The sequence below is a fragment of the Mytilus trossulus genome, chromosome 5, assembly GCF_036588685.1.
Source record: "Mytilus trossulus isolate FHL-02 chromosome 5, PNRI_Mtr1.1.1.hap1, whole genome shotgun sequence".
Lineage (NCBI taxonomy): Eukaryota > Metazoa > Mollusca > Bivalvia > Mytilida > Mytilidae > Mytilus > Mytilus trossulus.
This window is the reverse complement of record NC_086377.1, coordinates 48,640,435-48,662,074: the sequence shown is the minus strand read 5'-3', so window position 1 is coordinate 48,662,074 and position 21,640 is coordinate 48,640,435. Positions and strand designations below refer to the sequence as shown.

The 21,640-nt window shown below is 33.7% G+C and overlaps 2 protein-coding genes across 2 annotated transcripts; both read left to right on the top strand.

Moving 5' to 3' along the window:
• Nucleotides 1–6,661: 6,661 nt before the first annotated feature.
• Nucleotides 6,662–8,113, top strand: LOC134718031 (uncharacterized). Its single transcript, XM_063580533.1, has 2 exons — nucleotides 6,662–7,509; nucleotides 7,828–8,113. The coding sequence occupies exons 1-2, from the start codon at nucleotides 6,662–6,664 to the stop codon at nucleotides 8,111–8,113; spliced, it is 1,134 nt and encodes a 377-aa protein (XP_063436603.1).
• Nucleotides 8,114–8,331: 218 nt separating this feature from the next.
• Nucleotides 8,332–21,208, top strand: LOC134718030 (uncharacterized). The gene is made up of 5 exons (XM_063580531.1): nucleotides 8,332–9,073; nucleotides 9,485–9,726; nucleotides 14,451–14,591; nucleotides 16,055–16,186; nucleotides 21,170–21,208. Exons 1-5 carry the CDS (start codon nucleotides 8,332–8,334, stop codon nucleotides 21,206–21,208), a joined length of 1,296 nt encoding a protein of 431 aa, XP_063436601.1.
• Nucleotides 21,209–21,640: the final 432 nt, after the last annotated feature.

The following is a 21,640-nucleotide window of genomic DNA, read 5'->3' as shown; positions in this document are numbered from 1 at the left end:
ACAGACTTCCTCCACCACTTCAACCTGACAGACTTCCTCCGCCACTTCAACCTGATATACAGCTGGTTGTACCACAGGAGTTGGAGTATATCCTCTGGTCCTTATCAGGGATTCACCACGGGTCATCTTCTCGAATTCCAAACCTATTACTGTTCTGTACGGTAAGGGATTCCTTTTGATGTAGGCTCGGTTTCCCTGATACTGACCCCTGTTAATCATCTCTTCCTTCTGTATTTGGTGGGGTCGGAAATGCTGGCCATGCTTTAACTTATCACTTTTCTTGCCACATCTGAAAAGGCATAAGGTGCAATCTAATGGCACATGCAATTTCCAGATGTGGCCTTCTACCCGGTGTTTCTGATCAATGTACCCATCACCGTCTTTACTTTGAGGCAGCGATATAACCTTCTGATTTGCTTGTTGTTTAAATTGTCTGACATTCTGCAATAAAAAAAATTAATATAAAGTATGATGTCATATTAATATTAATTTTTATGGGGTGAAATATTGTGTTAATTTGTTGTTGTTTTTTAAGTTGTAATCTCTGACCTACCTTTTTATTACCCACTTGCTCGTCCTGCATTTGTCTTTTTTAATAACTCGTGATGTTTGTTCTGCTTTTTTTTTATATAAATTTCATTTCAACACTACATCCCAAAAAGAAATCAAATTGTACCTCACTTTCTAAAGCTTTATCCCTTTTAACAAAAAGTAGTACTAGTAAGCCAATGCTTAAAAACTCTAAACAAATTGTAAGTAATATATATGTTCTCTAATTATTATGATAATTACAAACACATGAAAAAAATTTCTAAATTTTAGGATATCAATTTGTTTTTGCTGTGGATATCTGATAAAGATCCTACCAAAAACCCACATATGAAGAAATGACATATTGTTAGTTGCATAGTGTGTTAATGACATAATATTATCTTTAACATTGCCATTATAGTGCGTAGTTTGGCATGTAACAAAACCAGGTTCAACCCACCATTTTTATCTTTAAAAATGTCATGTTGAAGTCAGGAAAATGGCCATTGTTATATCATAGTTTGTTTCTGTGTGTGATACATTTTAACGTTGTGTTTTCATTCATGCGTTTGTTTTCTTTAATATTTGTGTGTGAATCTACATTACTATCTAGCTGACGTGTCACGGTACTTTTTTTATCCCAAATTCATGTATTTGGTTTTGATGTTATATTTGTTATTCTCATCGGATTTTGTCTAATGCTTAGTCCGTTTCTGTGTGTGTTACATTTTAATGTTGTGTCGTTGTTCACTTTTATTTAATGCGATTCTCTCGGTTTTCGTTTGTTACCCCAATTTTGTTTTTTGTCCATATATTTACGAGTTTTGAACAGCGGTATACTACTGTTGCCTTTCTTTATCTAACACACTATATAACTAATTTATCCCACCGACTATCTCAACATGTGAAACTTTAGACTCGTGACCTATCAAAATGAAATAGTCGTCAATACTCTTAACCTTAAAATACTACGTTCATTGATCCTCCGAAAGCAGATGCCGACAATAAAAAATTGTTAGGTTTAAATGTGTTTTATGAATTCATTTCAATCTTTGATCATCAATTTCTTTGTCTGTTGAATCCTTCAAGATTTGTTCTCAGTAGTATATTTAAGATTCGACCGAACATCAGTTTGAAGGAATTGTGCTGTTTGCGTGGTTATTATAGCCATTAAAAAATATTGTTTTGAAAAAAAACATTAATTCTTCTGAAACCAATTTGCATTGGGTAAAAAAAGTTAGTAGTAACACATTTTCTGTTATGACGTTTTTAAAGTCTAAAATAGTGGAACAAAACATATTTCAGAAATATAAATGTTATTACAGTTCTGTCATGTCTATAAGCCTGTACTAATCTTGTGTCACAATTAAAAATCAACTTTAGCAAACATTTCTTATTTTTATTGATAAAACACGAAATAATGTTGACAGATACCAAGATAAAACTTTTTCATTTGAAAACTGCCATGGTAAACAAATAACAATCATTGTCAAGTTTTATCTGGTGAAGCGTCATTGGAATGTGTTTAACAGATAGTTGATGACAGCTTCATACTCGCATTTTTAGCAGGCTTAATACTATTTTCTGTCTCAGTGTCTGACACAGACACTGGGTGATATTTGTAAACTTTCAATAGTAATGTCTTGAAAAGTTAATTCTGCTACCTGTTTTTTTCAGTTCAGTTATTTCTTCTGTTGACTTCTTAGTACATATAGTTTGTTGTAGCTAAAAAAAAAACCAGTAGATGAGTCTCATCTAGCAGCGAACAACTCTTCGATCACTAATGGAACATCCGAACTAAGTTTGTGCTGGTAGTCCATGAATCCATTGCAATGGATGATTTAATACCATTATGTTTTATATTTTCCAATTGATGGTTGACCTTTATAAGCTTACAGGGTAAAGGAAGTCTGCAATCTCAATCTACCAAAAAAACTTTTTTCTTGACGCATTTTGCGGCTCATATATTCCCCCGGATTACTGGCTTCAAACCCAAATACAACAAAAATTGTCATTTTACATATATGTATTATATGCTTGATTGATTATGTTTGAATCCCCAAGGGTGACTGGGGTATAGAAATATGGTCACTTGGTCTTCTCCCGACCGGCAGTAAAACGCTTGCCGAAGTGGGGCGTCCGTTTGGCTGTGCGGGATGTATCAAGTTTGCAGTCACGTCTGGTCAGAAGGGGGACGTTAAATCCGATGCCTCGTGTAAAGAGAGTGCCACGCTCTTTGCACGTTAAGAACCCTTGCAACAACTCTTTGAGGGGTCCGTAGGTGGCCTGTTGCAAGGCAAAATTTCTGTCCCTAACCAATATTCCCTTATTTTCCAGTGGCAGTCAAAATTTCCCTGATCATCATCCCAGATGGCCTCTATTATATCAACCTACCAATTGTATTTATTGTGAATTTGTTCTCGTCCTGAATATGCATGAAATATTTGCCACTGGACGTTAAGCAACCAACAATCAATCAACAATCAATCATGATTATGTTTGATTGTATTTATGGCATGTTTATCTTTATAAAAAACATCACTCAGAGTGGATGATGGCAATATAGTAAAAACTTTAATTTCTGTTATTTTATAGCATGTTACTGCCATTTGGACAAGTATAACTGTGCATAAAAGATAAAGGAAATATCTACACTTTCCTTGCCTATGGTATTGAAAAGAACCTTGTTCAGAAGCAACTATTCACGATTTGAGTGCCATGGTTTCTTCCTTGTGACTTAAATTATTTGTTTATCCCCTATCTTATTGTAACTGTGTTGAATACTTTGTCAAAAATCGACTTCCAATGTTTAAATCAATGTTTACATAGAAGAGATTAATGAAATATATACGAGATCACATACAGGTATGTGGGTATCAAAACATGTATTTTCATCATCTTACAAGATTCTTTGTAAATTAGGTATTAAATTTGATTAATGAGGGATACATTTTCCTAACAGAAATTTAAAGGTCACATCTACCTTAAGTGTAACATTTTATAAAATTAACATGAGATACTTGCAATTTTCTAAAGACGAGATCTTTTTCATTATACAAAGTTTTCTGTAAAAAAACATGGCCAACAGAATAATTTCCTGGATCTTTCAGCTTGATGTCATATGGAACTCCTTCAAGACCAATGACAATCTTGCCAGCTGCTATGGCACGTGAACTTTGCCACCCATTCTTGCTGGAGTTCATTAAATTGCACAAGCATATCAATGAAATATGACATCTTAATTGTCGTCTTCAAATTTTTAATTTAGATTAGCATTTATTGTTACTACTATCCCTTCCCCATTAATCTTATTTTTCTTTAAACATTTATTTATAGCGGATTGGGAAACAAATTAAACCCTTAATGTCACCTATAGAATAAAATGTATAACTACCAACATGAGCATCATGATGGGTGTCATATGTAGCAGGTTCTTCTTACCCTTCCAATGCACATGCAATCGCCCCAAATATGTTTACTTTATCTTTTGTATTCTATGTAGTGTTTTGTCTGATTGTCTTTTTCTTTTTTAGCCATGTTGTTGTCAGTTTATGCAAGACTTTTTAGATTGCATGATCCTTTTGTATCTTTAACCTCTCTTCTGCTTTAGTTGATTTTTATATAAAGCTTTATGAAAAATTAAATAATATTGTAAAAATATTATCATGGTCAGTTCCAACAAATGTAACTGCAAGTCCGTCAACTTATTGGGATGGGTAGCAATTATTGTCGTTTTATAAAAGATTTTTATATATATATAAAAATATGCTTTAAATTGTAAAAATATTCGAATTAGCTCTCGCCGCGATATAGCCTTTTTGTGCTAATGCGGCGTAAAGCAACCAACAATCAATCAATAAAAGATTTTTCTTCTCTTGTGAAGCCTTTAACAGAGCTAACTAAGAATTCAAATGAATTTATTTGGTCGAATGAGTACCAAAAATCTTTTTAACACCTAAAAGAAGTATTTATGAGCCCAGAAATAATGGGATATCCTTTAGACAAGGGATATTTTATCCTAGATACAGATGCAAGTGATTTTGCCATTGGATCAGTTTTGAGCCAAATCCAAGATGGCAGACCCAGAGCTTATGGCAGTCGTACCTTAAATAAAGCTGAGTGCAATTATTGCATTACCGACAAAGAATTGTTGGCAGTCCGTTATTTTATTGAATATTATAGGCAGTATTTATTGCGTAAAAGTTTTATGGTCAGGACTGACCACCAGGCCTTGATATGGTTATTTAGTCTCAAAGAGCCTAAGGGAAGGATTGCCAGGTGGATTGAAATATTATCCGCTTTTGATTTTACTGTGGAATACAGACCAGGCTCCAAACATGGAAATGCAGATGATGTCACGATGTACAAACCCCCGTGAGTGTGATTGTCCCCAAACAGACCATATGGAATATTTAAAATGTGGTCCTTGTTCTAAGAGCTCGTGACATGCTGACTTTCATGATTTTCCCTCTTTTATAGAAGAAAAGAAAAATTCTAAATGCGATAAAGACTAGGAAACAGACAGAGGAAGCAAATACTTGGATCATACCTTAGCCGTATTTGGCACAACTTTTTGGAATTTTGGGTACTCAATGCTCTTCAACTTTGTATTTATTTGACTTTTTTTTTTTAACTATTTTGATCTGAGCGTCACTGATGAGTCTAATGAAGACGAAACGCGCGTCTGGCGTATAAAATTATAATCCTGGTACTTTTGATAACTATTGGAAAGCAGGTAAAAATATAACAGAGCTCAAGAAATTCCAAGAGGAAGATGAAGCCATTGGCCATATTATTAAATGGAAAACAGATGGAAAGAAACCACCATGTGGAGATAAGGAAAATTTAATTCCAGCTACCCAACATTATTGGCACCTTTGGGAATCCTAATTTTTAAGATAGTTTACTCTCAAAAATTATCTAAGCGAGATGAAACTGCTGATTAAATACAGTTTTTATTTCCACAGAAATTGAAAAAATGAAATTCTAGCTCAAATGCAGAATTCTATTACGTCTGTACATTTTGGGAGGAAAAAGAGAATGACATAGCTTTCCCAGTTTAATCCACCGTTTTCTACATTTGAAAATGCCTGTACCAAGTCAGGAACATGACAGTTCTTGTCCATTCGTTTTTGATGCGTTTTGTTTTTTTGATTTTGCCATGTGATTATGGACTTTCCAAATTGATTTTCCTCTGAGTTCAGTATTTTTGTGATTTTACTTTTTTCCACTTGTTGTTCGAATATAGGTTGTTATGATGTAAAAACCGGATGTTTCTAATAAAATAAAGGAGCCAATGCAAAACAATTTGTATGTATATACAAGGCTGGTATCATATTCAATTCATACAGCTTTTTTTATGTCACTTGTTTGTATAGTAGCCCCTCCGGTGGATCGCTATCCTTGCCGTGGTCGGAGGGCTTGCGTGTCTCAGTGACCACAAGAGCTATGCCAGCTGGAGCTTCGTCTCCTGGTAGGGTTACCCATGCTGGACAGGTCGAAGGGTAGAGACCAGACTAAAGTGATCCGAACATCGTGAGATGCCCGATGTTTTAAATAAAATAGGCTCTCCAACCCGTTTGCCGTGGGTTGCTACCCGTGTCGGTGGTTGACGAGATCCTTGTGGATGAGGGCTATAGCCAGACTCCTTACGGTCAGAAAATACCCGGACGGACGAGACTATAGTTCAATAAGCTGCTTTGGCTTCGAAATCATCTAAACAGGAGGTCGGATGGACCCGGTTCGATCAATCGGCTGGTCATGTCGAGCCCTTCAGTTAATCCTCAACAATAAGCTTTCTTGTAACAATTTCCATAATATACACATGTATTTTAAATTAAGCTATTTATATTTTGGATAACTGAAGAAGGCGATGGCTCATGGGTCAATCAAGTGGTACGCTTTCTTTTTCGCTTGATGGATACGCTCTGCTTGAGTATACTATTCTTGGAACATCTGGTGCTTTCCGCAGGGGATCTTGGGTGCTGATTTTGAGGACCAGCTACATTATATTTGGAGCTCGTTTTCAGCATTAGCACTCGATCCCGGTTCGCCACGGAATCACAGCATCGCCCTTGTAGGCACTCCGAGGTGGGTGGATGGCAAGAATGGTGAATCTTTCTCCTTTCATATGGCACAACAAAACAAACCCTCTAAATCAGCTTTAATACATAAGAAAAGAAAATGTGATGATTCAGAGCCCTGTCGGGAAGATGACAGTTGGCCCAGATTTATTGTAATAAAAGGAACAGAAGAAAAACCAATTTCAAAAATATCGCCCTTTGTAATTCACAAACAAATTCAAAGCGTTGCTGGTACTGTTAAAAAAGTTTCAAAAATGAGATCTGGCAATTTGTTGGTTGAATGTTCCAACAAAAGTCAATCAACAAATTTACTTACAATGCCTACAATATCAAACTTTCCTGTTTCTGCCTCTCCTCATAACAGTTTGAACAGCTGTAAGGGGATCATTCGAGACAGAAGTCAATACCTTGGTGACCTTACCGTGGAAGAAATCGGTGAGGAACTTTCAAGCCAAGGTGTAACTAATGTTATTAGATTTCAAATTAAAAAGAATGGAACTATAATCAAATTAAATACTTATCTTTTGACCTTTAGAACTCCAACTCCTCCTCCATCTATTACTTTAGGTTGCTTCGGAATCAGAGTTGACATGTTTATCCCAAACCCAATTCGATGCTTTACTTGTCAAAAGTTTGGTCATGGAAGCAAACAATGTCGTGGTAAGCAGAGATGCTTCAAGTGTTCTGACGAAGGACACGAGGGAACAAACTGTCACTCTGAATCTTCTAAATGTGTAAACTGTGGTGAATCCCATTTTTCATCGTCTAGGGACTGCCCTGTTTACCTTAAAGAAAAAAATATTATTAAAATTAAAACAGAAAGAAACATTAGTTACCCAGAAGCTAAACAGATAGCTTCTGTTTCGAATGATCTCCTTGTTTCAAACAGACCATCGTACGCCAGCAAAGTTGTCCGCTCATTCAGTCACGAGAATACACAAACTCGAATGACTTGGCCAATTGATGCGGACAATTTTAAAATGCTGCCTGTTGAAACAGAACCTACCGATAAAATAATAATTCCAAGAAAACCACAATCTTCCAAAACCAGTACTCGGTCAACTCAATCTTCCTTGCAGAGCTCAATATCATCACCAAAAAAAAATGAGAAAAAAAATAAAAAGAAAAAAGAAACAGTAGAAATACACAATTGGAGCGGCGAATCTGTCTGGGATCTTCCCAGTGACATAGATGATTCTTCCACCTCCAAAAGTCTTCCTTCATCTGCATCCAAGAAGGTATCTTCTTCGTCCAGTACACAGTCTACCAGAGCCCCATCTCCTCTTCGTTCTCAAGAAAAGAAGGATGTCCAAAAGAAGCCAGGAAATACATCCTCTCAGAAGTCTTCTGATTCGAGGTCGCGGGGTAGGGGTCGAGGCGGAGTAACACCAGCTGCGCGTAGTCCTGGAGATCGACGACTCTCCTCGCACAACAGATTTTCAACACTTATCATCGAAACTGAAATGGAAACCGAAAGTGTTCCGCCACCCGAAAGATAACGATCTCAGGGTGAGCGAAATAAGAATGCTGGCAAACTCGACAGCATTCGCCCTTCTTTTATTAAATAATGACAAATATAATCCAATGGAATTGCCGAGGTCTTAAAATAAATCTTCTCGAGTTAACACTTCTAGTTCAGTCTTTTTTACCTATTGCATTTTGTCTTCAAGAAACTCATCTAAAAGAAAGTGACAACGTATCTTTAAAAGGATACAACATGTATAGTACATTTTCTAAGGTAGATGAACGTGCTGCAGGCGGATCATCCATTTTTGTGAAGGACAACGTCATTCATAGCACAGTCCAACTCACAACGGATCTGCAAGCAGTTGCAATTCGTTTATCATTAGACAAAACAATTACATTATGTTCGATATATATTCCACCTAATTCAATTATCGATAAAGCAAAACTCAAAAACCTCACTGATCAATTACCCTCACCATTTATACTTATGGGCGACTTCAATGCCCACAATCCATTATGGGGTAGCAAGACTCATAATGCCAAAGGTAAGATCATTGAGGACTTTGTCTCTCAAGAAGGATTATGCATTTTTAATGATGGATCTAATACATATCTTCATCCTGGAAACGGGTCTTATTCTTCTATTGATATCACTATATGCGATCCCTCTCTGCTTCTGGATTATGCATGGCGTGTTCATGATGATCTATGTGGAAGTGATCATTTTCCAATAGTACTTGAACATCTTTTTAATTCTGCCCAACAGAGAGTACCACGTTGGAAACTTGACAAGGCGGACTGGTCCTTGTTTGAGAATCTCTGTCGAGCGGAACTTCAGTCAAAGATGTTTGAGACTGTGCAAGATCCAATTTTAACTTTTAATACAGTTCTAACGTCAATTGCTGACAGAACTATTCCTAAGACCTCGGCAAATCCAAAACATCCCAGTAAACCATGGTTTGATGACGCATGTGATCAAGCCATAGGTGACCGTAAAAAATCTGAAAGACGGTTCAATCAACAACCAACGACGGAAAACTTGAGTTATTTCCGTATTTTTCGCGCTAAGGCACGGCGGACTTGTAGGCAAGCCCGACGAACATCCTGGAAAAAATTTGTCTCGGGGATTACATCTCGCACTCCGATGACAAAAGTTTGGAATATGGTAAATAAAATTAAAGGTAAAAATTCTAAAGCCACTGTAAAACATTTGAAAGACGGCAATAATTTATTAACATCTGAAAAGGAAATTGCCAACAAACTTGGTGAAACTTTTGCGAAGTCTTCTTCTTGTAACAACTACAGGGAAGACTTTAAAAAAGTTAAAAAACAAAAAGAAAAAATTAAATTAAACTTTAAATCAAAAAATGGTGAAAATTATAATAAACTATTTTCTCTTGAAGAACTTAAAACATCTCTGTCAAAAGCCCATGATACAGCTTGTGGGCCTGATAATATTCACTACCAACTCTTAAAACACTTGCCAGATTCCTCGCTAGAAGCTCTCTTGCAGCTCATGAATAACATCTGGGAATCTGGTGATTTACCATCAATCTGGAAGCTTGCAACCGTCGTGCCTATTCCAAAACCAAGTAAAGATCATACGGATCCTATTAATTATCGACCAATTGCTCTTACCAGTTGTGTCTGTAAAACACTCGAACGGATGGTCAATGATCGCCTTGTTTGGTTCCTGGAATCCAATGGGCTATTGGCCAATATCCAGTGTGGATTCCGACAGGGTCGCAGTACTCTTGATTATCTTGTTCGATTCGAATCATTTGTCCGTAATGGTTTTGCGAAAAATGAGCATGTGGTGTCGGTCTTTTTCGACCTTGAGAAGGCCTATGATACTGCATGGAAATATGGTATTTTAAAAGATCTATTTGATATGGGGTTGAAAGGCAATATGCCTAATTTTATTTCTAATTTTCTCTCTAACAGACAATTTAATGTTAGAGTTAATTCGACCATGTCTGATCTTTATGATCAAGAGATGGGTGTCCCTCAGGGCAGTATTTTATCTGTTACATTATTTAGTCTTAAAATCAACAGCCTTGTTGAAGTTTTAAAAAGTAATATTGAAGGTTCATTGTACGTTGATGATTTTTTAATATGTTACAGAGGCAAAAATATGAATAACATTGAAAGACAATTACAATTATGTCTTGGAAGAATTGAAAAATGGGCCTCGGAAAATGGTTTTAAATTTTCCACTTCAAAAACGGTCGGGATGCATTTTTGTAACAAAAGAAAATTGCATCTTGATCCAGAACTAACTTTGTACGGCAACCCAATTAAAATGGTTGATGAAACCAAATTTCTTGGTTTACTTTTCGATAAAAAGTTAACCTTTCTACCCCATATCAAAATGTTAAAAGCGAGATGTTTAAAAGCTTTAGATATTTTAAAAGTTGTCGGCAGCACTGACTGGGGTGCTGATCGCAACATTTTACTCAATTTATATAGATCTATTGTTAGAGCTAAACTAGATTATGGCTCTATAGTGTATGGCTCTGCAAGGAAGTCCTACATACAGATTCTCGATGCTGTGCATCACCAAGGTTTGCGTCTCTGTCTTGGCACATTTAAAACCTCACCAGTTGAGAGTCTGTATGTAGAGGCTGATGAGCACTCACTCACTGACAGACGTTTGAAGCTTGGACTTCAATATGCTGTCAAACTAAAAGCCCATTCAGATAATCCTGCCTACAGCTGTGTTTTTAATCCGATTTATGAAGATATTTTTGCAAAACATGAAAATAAAATTCCTCCGTTAGGTTTACGTTTAAAACCACATTTAGCTTCTTTTGATTTAAAATCTGTTGCTCAAGTTCAAACTTGCAAATGTCCTCCATGGGAACTTCCCAAACCAAAAATGATATTTGATCTCCGTGAACACAATAAAAAAAATAAAAATCCTCTTTTAATTCAGCAACACTATGCTGAAATTAAAGCCGATTATCTAGATTTTTCAACTGTCTATACTGATGGATCAAAAGATGGTGATAGAGTTGCTTCTGCTGCTGTCTTCAGGGACAGAGCTGCAACCCTCCGTTTGCCATCTGATGCATCCATCTTTACTGCTGAAGTAGAAGCAATAATTTTGGCTTTAAAATTTATCGCTTCTTCAGATAAATCCAAATTTATTATATGTTCGGATTCACTTTCATGTTTACAAGCTATACGAAATACTAAAATTAAAAACCCAACAATCCTGAAAATTTTATATGTAATGAGGAATTTAAAAATTCTTCTGAAAGAAATAATATTTCTATGGGTTCCGAGTCATGTTGGAATCCTTGGAAACACAGCTGTAGACCTTGAGGCAAAGAATGCCCTGGGTGACCCTCTATCGAACTGTGATATACCATATACTGATTTTAAATCTAATATTAGGGAATATGTTTTTAATATATTGAAAAATAAATGGAGTAAAAAAGATGATAATAAATTGCATGAAATTAAACCTAATTTAGGCAAACCTTTTAATAATATTATGTGCAGAAAAGATCAGTGTGTTATTACTAGATGCCGTATTGGTCATACTAGAATAACACACGAGTATCTTTTAAAAAATGAAGATGAACCACAATGTGTTCCTTGCAACTGCAAGTATACTATTAAACATGTTTTAATTAATTGTATTGACTTTGATGATATTCGTAAGAAGCATTTCAATGTCAATAATATGTATGATTTATTTAATAATGTTCCATTTACAAATATTGTTGCTTTTTTAAAAGAAATTGAAATTTATTATAGAATATAAAATTGTTATTATATTTAAATCGATTTTAATTTTTATCACGTTATTTTACTGTTGATTTTTATTTGTATATACTCAATTTGCTTTAGTCAAGAATTTTAGTATATTGAAGGACCTTTTGTCTTATTTTAGAAATATGCTTTAAATTGTAAAAATATTCGAATTAGCTCTCGCCGCGATATAGCCTTTTTGTGCTAATGCGGCGTAAAGCAACCAACAATCAATCAATCAATCAATGTATAGTAGCAATCAGGAATAAAAACAAATATTTAAAATATAAAAATCCCTTAACACTCCTCTAAACACTTCGGAAGTTAATCGGAAAGGGGTCATCTCAAAATTCATTAAGATGTTGATATAAGCTGTCATTACTTCTTGGATTTCGTTAAAACTTTTAATTGTTTACCTACGACTGGGATATTTTCTATCATCGTTTTTATGACAAATGAAATGTATTAGTTGGATACACTCGCTCGTGAAACGATTTTTGTAGGTAAATTTAACAATAAGTTAAAATAAATATTTTTGTATAATTTTCTGGGCATAAGTTTAAGTAATTAAATGTAATTTAACAGTGGTTTCGAAGATACTTTGAGAAATAAATATACTTGTGTGTCTATATGCAATATACAGAAAGGAAAAAAAGGAGGGGGGAATGATTAAAGACATCAAAAGATACAATATATATAAAAATAGATTCATAATAAATCTTACCTTCAACTTTGCATCCATTGATGCCTATGCCAGCCCCCAACCCAACCCGTACTACAGTGGATTCGGACTGACATATCACAATGGTGATGCACCTCACACACCCACATCTCAGTATTGTCTCAGATACTCTTGTGCAGACTCTAAACCCTCGAACACATTTCTCTTCTTTTAACGGGTCGAAGGCGGCATTTGAACAAATTGAGTAGTCCTAATGCAAAAATTACACGTCCTGCCATTTTTGTCTTATTTCGCGGTCAATATGTGTTAACGAGGGAGGACGATCAAGTGATACTAGGATTAAACTTTCTTAAACATCTTGATGCCGTAATAGATTTGACTGACTTGTCAATCACAAATAGAGGTGAAAAACATTTTATTAATGAAGTTAAATCAGAAAACAGTAGTTTCAAAATTTGCCGCATAACGTTGGAAGAGATCTTATTGTTCCACCTAATTCAACTGTCAGACTACCATTAAAATTGGCAGAGGAATTTGAAAATGAAGTCTGTGAATGGGCTGATAATGCCAAATATTTTGACTAAAGCTGATTCAAGAGTACCTATAATCCTTAACAATTTGACAGATAAACACATACCATGCTGTGGGAGGACATCATTTTGTTTTTTGTTAACTTCCATCAACAGTTCCAGGTGTTTCTAAATTATATTATATTATGCATTGTTGAAAGACGTCACTTAACGGTTTATTATTCAATGTTTAAGTCGTCGCCGTAAATAGTTGTACCTTGAACATGAGTTCTTTACCCATAACAATAACATCATCAATGTATGCTAGGCATATTTTCCATGTCAGACCTGTCAAAATTAACTCTATCATCCGCTGAAAGAATGCAGACTATTACATAATCCAAAACTGAGTCTTATGTGTTCGAAAAGTCCATATTTAGCTATGAATGCTGTCTTGTGCCTATCGTCCTCGTGTATCTCAGCCCGATAATATACTGATGCCATATCTAAACAGGACATAATTTTACTACCTCTTTAAGTGTCGATAAAGGTCTCTATTCTTGGAATCGGAAATGCGTCTTTTCGAGTAATAGAGTTCAATTTTCTGTAATCAATACAGTACCTGATCTTCCAATCCTTCTTGCGAACTAGTACTGAGGCTGCACTCCATTCTGATGATGATGGCTGTAAAATTCCTCTATTTAATTAATCTTTGAGATGTTTTTCTTCTTCTTCCAACCCTAGTGGTGTTCGTCTCATTCTTTCTCTTACAGGAGCTGAGTTTCCAGTGTCGATCCTATGCTTAACATTGGTATAATGCCCAATGTCGAGATCATGTTTTGAGGAGGTATTTTTAAAGTCCTGCAATAGTGACGCCAATCTCAGATTTTATCTTAAATCCAAATTTGCCTTTGACGAATCTAGTAAAGGTTTTTAATTGTTCAAGTTACGATCTATACACTATTAGTGCTAATATATAAATGTATCTTCTACCAATTATTAAAAAATAAGAATATAAATAAATGTAATTCTTAAAGTACTTGTTTGGCTTTTTAAATATTTTTAAATGGCGTCACTGATGAGTCTCATGTGGCTGAAACGCGCGTCTGTCGTACTAAATTATAATCCTTGTAACTATTTACAATAACACTGTACAGGTTACACACAATTCAATTTACAATTTAAAGTATTTTTTTCAAATTGATTAAAGTCAACTACTTGTTAGCACCAATGAATAAAATCCTTCCGTTGAGTGTTTTTCCTATAAATTGTTTTGAAGGATGGGGTCTGACTGAAAGAATGGTGATCAGGACATTTGAATTGAAAAAAAACCAGTGTAAAATCGGTGCCCCAATAATAATCTCCCCAAGGAAACTCAATTTTAGTATGATAAATTAATTTTTCAATTATTTAATCCAGAAAAACCTATCTTCTAATCTTAAAGATGCAGATCAGTTGGATATAGATAACAAACGTCAAGAGAGCAATAATATGGTTACTGGATATACAAAGGTTTGGAGAAATACCATGACCGGAAAGCCTCCCAGAGAGGATTCTGTTGTACATACTTTTCAAAAGTCTGCAAACCCACATAACGTTAAAATGAGTAATTTTTTTTCAAAACAACACTAGAATCAGATTGATTGATTGTTTCGTGCATATTCAGGACGAGAACAAGTTTACAATAAATACAATAGGTATGTCTTGAAATAAGAGAAGCAATCTGGGCTGATTGTCGGGGAAATTTGGACTGCCACTGGAAAATTAGGGTATATTGGATAGGTACAGAAATGTTGCCGTGCAACAGGCCACTTACGGACCCCCAAAGAGTTATTGCAAAGTTTCCTAACGTTTAATTATACACAACATATAGCAAATGGCATTTTAGCTCTTTTGGGATTTTGATCGCAAAAACGAACTGACCAATAAACGAAAGTGGCTGATAAGAAAAACCAGAATACAAATTATGGGTCCGTAGGTGGCCTGTTGCAAGGATAAATTTCTGTCTTTATAAAATATACCCTCATTTTCCAGTGGCAGTCCAAATTTCCCCGACCATCATCCCAGATGGCCTCTATTAAACCAACCTACATATTGCATTTATTGTGAACTTGTTCTCGTCCTGAATATGCATGAAATATTTGCAACTGGACGTTAAGCAACCAACAATCAATCAATCAAATTATGGGGTTGTACACGAACAAGAGAAAATCTTGCCTTGGCATGAAATAATTGCCACTGGACGTTAAGCAAACGACAATCAATCAAATGATTTCAACCAATCAATTAAGCGAGATTTATTTGTATGCGTGCTATTTATTTCGAAATCAGCTTAGTATTATTTTCTCCGAGTCTTGCTTTTCACTCATATGTTTATAATTCGTCTAAAAATTATGTAAGATATACACTATACATATATCACCTACAAGCAGTAGTATAATGACTGAGCTAACTATAAAACAACTGTTATCTTTGTCTTCCAAAGATTTTGCAAGTTAATATACATAATCAAAGAAATATAGCATTTGATAACGAAAACCAGATTTGTTTGCTTAATATATTAAGATATGCATCATTAATATTCAACTGTTTTTTACTGTCAGGAGAAAAATAAAATGGCTGTTTTGTGTTTAGGTGAGCCAGTCATGCTTGCAGATTTTAAAAAGAGCAGGCAAAACAAACGATTACAATAAATATATTTTTTATGCAGTCTTTTTGGTGTGAGGGCTCTGTGTGAAACCCCTACTTTGACCTATCATTGTTATAAACTTTAAATACATTCTGACTTGATGCAGAGTTGTCTCATAAGCACTCCTACCACATCTTCTTATTTATATAAAATAAGATGACTGGTGTGGGGTGTCTTGTATAGATGAAATGCACGTCTGGAATAGTAGAAAATTACAAGCTGGTACATTTGACAAGTATTTTTAAACAAAATCCAGTTTGTTTACCTCTATTGCTTAAAGTTGTTTTATTTAAGTAAAGACACATTTAACTGTTAGTATTAATTTATCTTTTAGGGTAAAGAAATATACAAAAGTTTAATGGCGGAAACAATCCATCAGTTTCGACAATATGTCTATCAAATGGACTACATGACAGATTATTATCCAGGTCTTGATGATGGTTGTAATTGCCCAGCATGCTTTGAGGTAATATACATGTATTTTCATTGATTCTATGAAAAAATCATGTAATGAACCAAAGAATACAATGATTTTTTTGTAAAAACTTGGTTCATATTGACAATACATTATACCATTACAAATACCTTGTCTGTCCATTGGTCCATCAAATAATTCTGTCAAGCACTACAATATGAATAAGTGGAATGACTTCATACATGGCCACCAGCTTTACCATGTGTGAGCATTTTTTAGATACCAATTTGCTGTTTGCTGATACTGAAAATTTTTCAAAAATACTTCTCCAATATGAATGTGCAGAATGACTTCATACTTGACCACCAGCTTAACAGTGATGAGTTTTTACTTGTGAACAATTATCAGATTTTTTAAATACCAACTGAATGTTTCCTGGGGCTTTGAAAAAATATCAATATGTTCAACCATTTAAGTTACATGTTGGGGTATGCTTAGCGTGCAACTTCTTGTTCCTATATCAATAATCAACATGGTAAACTGTTTTGATATGATTAAATAAGATAAAGCTTATATAATTTCTTTAGATAGGTTTTTCGTCCAGCAGAATCTAGTCGATGATTTTATTAAGGATTATGACACTCCAAAAATGAAAAGCTAGGCCAAACTTACGTTATTGTTTTCTGTTCCCCTACCCATGAATAAAAAAATATTGGTAGGCAGGTAGAAATATATTTTTATTTATTTATTTAGGAAAACATGATAATAAAGTTCCTAATTAAAAAAAAATGAAACATAAAAAAAATATTTTGGTAGATAGGCGAACAACAAACAAAAATATTATTATTTTTAGCCTGTGTGTGTGTTTAATTCAAATTCACAAATCATGATAGTAAAAATAAATTATATATTTCTTTTATCTACATGTACCTACTAATAATTCTACATCTAAGTCTTCAAGTAAAATCTAGACTTGGAAAAAAAGAAAAGATTTAAAAAAATATTGGTTTTTTTTTTTAAAATATGGATATTAGCCATTAAAAACGAAAATTAATTTAAGTTAAATTTTCCAGAACTGCAGTAACTTCCAAGCTGGAAACGACATAAGATCAAAAGCAAAGAAACAACAAATTGTCTGAAAATGCAGTGTAAGAAGCCACCTGCAGACATGATTTCCTCCAAAAGTTTTTTAGTTTAAAACATGGTGAAAAGTAAGCTATTACGATAATCATTATGAAATGTATTTGTGTCTTGCCTTATTTATCAAAGGGCATTATGTTTTGTTTTTTCAATCTGACCTGTATTGGTTAAAGTATGATTATGGTAGAAACTAAATGTGTGGTTACACAAACCACGAATTTTCATGGTTTCAAATCAAAATTGAATATTTTTTTACTCACAAACCCTGCTACTGTCATGTCTGCCCTCATAATTTAGAAGATACTAGAAAATTGAACCACATAGGGCCATAGTTATTATATTTTTGGTTTTACGAAATATTTTGACAAAACCAAAAGGTAGGAGGACGGAAAAAAAATGCTGCTGCTGATTTTTTTTTTTAATACCAACCGTCAATATAAAAAAAAAATGTATTTCACCAGGAGATTTTCTACTAGTGTAACAACTATTTTTTTTTCTTGACAAGGTTTGAATTGAAAATCAATGTGCAACAACTTACTAAATCACCAAGAGCATAAATTTAGATTCTTTCATGCAGTTATGAACTAAAAAATTTTTTTTTGCTTGAAAAACACTGGGTCGGAGGAGAAAAAAAAATAAAAATCAACATTTTTAATTATATTTTTTCCTATTTGGCAAAAATTAGAATAGGAGGGTTCGTAAAACTAAAAATAAAAAAACTACGGCCTAGGCATTAATGAATATTACAATACTTGAAATTTTAAAGAATTAACTTGGAATTTTATTGTTTCGAAGTGTGAAATACATACTTTATCAATTTAATGGTTCGGATATAGTTAACTACCATGAAGGTAAAGGTATCACACACCGTTAATGTTTTTATTTGTTCTTACCACTTTAAAAACATGAATGAATCTTTTTCCCAAACTTGTGTGTATGCTATATATGCATTACTGTAATGTTTACTGATAATTGATATAACATGACATACTTTAATTCACACCCTTAAAAATCACGGTATAACCAAGAGGATCATTCCAAATAATTCATTTTTTTATTTTGTAGACTTGGATATGCTGGTTTTTTTATAAGAACTTTTACTAAAAAAGAACTCTGACAGACAAATGCACATATCTTACGATATTGCATGTTTATTGAAAAAACATCTTGAGGTAAAAAAATAAATCATCAGTACTGCATGTTGTTCCGGAATTGAATCATATTTTTCTGCCCAATCTATGACAATAGAGAGGCATATCCATTCATTTGAGGCTTTTTTTATCCAACCGTATCAGGTTCAAGTTTCTAGTAAAGATAGTAAATGATGAAGTTATAGTTGCATCTACAAAATTGCTGAAATGTTCATTGGGATGTGATAAAATTGTATGCCAAATTGGGTTTTAACACTATTTCATGATTCACTGAACAGTGAGCATGTATTTTTGTTTAAATTTCATACAACATGATAAGTATCATCTATCCATGACACAAATTGATTTATGCATTTATGTTTTTACTTTCTTCGTAAATTAAGTTTGAATGACTTTTTTAATTTTTCCTACAAGAATAAAATAGAGATATTGGTATGTGCAAATTAATTTATATTTAATAAAGAGGGAAAATTCAACTACAGAAAAACAAAAACAACTACAGGGCAACATAAAGTCCTCAGGACGTATACGGAATAAGTCCAACTTTAAACTGGAGAGCACTTGGAATGAAAAAAAACAATAAATAATCTGTTTTTAAACATAAAAAATCAAAAAAATCTGTGCAATTTGGATTCTTATTCTAAATTTAATTCTTGTTAGTATTTTTTTCAGAAAGCTGGCAGAAATGTTTTCCTGGAGAAATTAACTTTTTCAGTTCCAATTTTCCACTGCTATGGACACAACATTTCATGTCAAGTAAGATTATTATATTTTAAAATTTATGGTAGTAAATTTAAAATAAAAAACTGCTGGGTTTTATCAGATGTGCATAGTCAATTCCAAGGTTTTTGTTTACCTTGTTCTAATAGAATAACTGGACATGTTTTCAATATACATTTGTATTTATACTTCCAGATAAAACACAAATCTTCGTAAAATGATAAAGAGTTTATACCTGTGAACACAAATGTGTTATGTAAATTATTTAATTTATAAGATTTAAGGTATATTTTTGCAATACTTGTTTTATCTTAGTTTTTAGCTCACCTGGCCTAAAAGGCCAAGTGAGCTTTTCTCATCATTTGGCGTCCGTCGTCGTTAAATTTTACAAAAATCTTCTCCTCTGAAACTATCTTCATTTTCATTCTCTATTTGCAGATCTGAACAATTAGATGAGAAGGCTACGGATGTAAAAAGAAGATGATTATGACCACATGGCTTGATTAACAAATCAGCCTAAACAAATTTGTGCAATACTATTGATTGATAAAACTAGATTTTTTTTATATACATGAAAAAAGACCCCATGTCATATCAGTTAACAAACAATGAAATCAATAGGTTTTTGGTCAAGGTAGTTATTGATGAAGTTGAAGTCAGTTATTGATGAAGTTGAAGTCCAATCAAACTGAAACTTAGTACACATGTTCCATATGATATGATCTTTCTAATTTTAATGCCAACAAATTTCACAGTTCACTAAACATAGAAAATGATATTGTGAGTGTGGCATCCCTGTACTATGGACACGTTATTGTGTTATCTTGGTTGAACTAATAACTTGCAAGTTTTAAAGCAGAAATCATTCACTTAATCGTGAAAGCTTTTTATGACAATTGGGTAAAACATGTTCATGGGGAAAAAGATAGTTAACTTTACAATTGAAATATTAGTTGAGAGTTGTATGCTTTTTCTATTATGATTTCAAATACTTTTATTGATTTTACATTAAAGATATATTTTCTTTTTTATAGACGAGAGAAAACACAAAAGCTGTAGATTACCTTCAAATGCTACTAATTATCTAAAGAGTATCACATTGGTCAAATTAAAGCAAAAGAAAATACAGCTAGTTACTGTTAAAAAACATGTTGCAGAGAGGCACTATTTACTGAAGTTATTGCTCAAATATTGTAGTAAGCATACTTAGGCCAAAACAAAGTATGTCTGTTTACTGTCACCTTACCTACCCTTATTTTTATCCCCTACCCTAAAAGTTTTTTTTTACCATGTTTGATTAAGCACTGTTACAAGTCACAATGTTGCTCCCATAGACTCAATGTTAAACAAAAAACAAAATCCTTACCTACCTACCTACCCTATTTTTATTTTCAGCATGTGACAGTTAACAGACATACTTTTTTGTTTGGGCTTAAAATACAAGATATTTAATTTCCTTAAAATTTGTGATATACCAGTTTTGTTGATATTTACAAAACATGCTGTCCCTATGTATATTGATGCTTCTAAATTTTGGAAAAAGATACTGTAATCAAGATAAATAATTCATGTACTTCCTATATTATCAGTAACTTTACTTTGGGGTTGACTGAATGAAGGCACTAACAGCAACTTTTTTCTTAGTGTGAAAAATGTTTAGTACTTCTGCACTGAAGGAACTACAAGACAACAACATTCAAAACCAAGGAGAAAACAAGCACTCATTAAACCAAAAGCCATTAACAACCACAGTAAAAACGAGGTACTGTGATCGCTCCTTGAAAGTTTATGTTTAGGTATTTGAAACCCTATAACCCCCAAAACTGATTTTAAACAATAACAAAACAGGAGTTGCACAATGGCTTTATACTATGAAGAATCTGGGAAAGTTTCATTAAATTATAATAGGTGGTTTAGGAGATGCGGATACAACATAAATGCAACCATGTATCATCAATGTTTTCAATCCAATTTTTATTTAAGTAACAAAAATATGTTGATACATTTTTATTTTATTTTTCAGAAGGACAGGCAGTGTTCAATAAACTCTCAAAGTAGATGAAATGTGTGTCCAAAAAAAATCACAAGGCCATTGATGCTTACAATATGATTGGGGATTCCTCTGATGGCTTACCAGAAAATATCAGTTTTGATAGTATCAAAGATATTGACAGTGAAATATATAATTTCATGAAAGATTTTGAGGTTGTCTCAGACATTCCTCAATCTATCAAACAGGAAATTACTCAGCTGAAATGCTTAAAAGATAGATGCATTGAAGAGCCAAGATTTCTTAAACAAGAAATGATATCTGTAATTAAATGGTGCAAACATCAGTTCTTAACAGATAGATGCATTGAAGAGCAAAGATTTCTTAAACAAGAAATGATATCTGTAATTAAATGGTGCAAACATCAGTTCTTAAAAGATAGATGCATTGAAGAGCAAAGATTTCTTAAACAAGAAATGATATCTGTAATTAAATGGTGCAAAC

Bases quoted from the DNA above. Each gene is read 5' to 3' on its own strand.
- LOC134718031 (XM_063580533.1), top strand. From the start codon at position 6,662: ATGGCACAACAAAACAAACCCTCTAAATCAGCTTTAATACATAAGAAA. The intron at 7,510-7,827 runs GTACGCCAGCAA...CACCTCCAAAAG, and splicing joins CTTGTTTCAAACAGACCATC to TCTTCCTTCATCTGCATCCA.
- LOC134718030 (XM_063580531.1), top strand. From the start codon at position 8,332: ATGTATAGTACATTTTCTAAGGTAGATGAACGTGCTGCAGGCGGATCA. The intron at 9,074-9,484 runs GTAAAAAATCTG...TTTCTCTTGAAG, and splicing joins TGATCAAGCCATAGGTGACC to AACTTAAAACATCTCTGTCA. The intron at 9,727-14,450 runs GTCTGTAAAACA...TATTTAATCCAG, and splicing joins CAATTGCTCTTACCAGTTGT to AAAAACCTATCTTCTAATCT.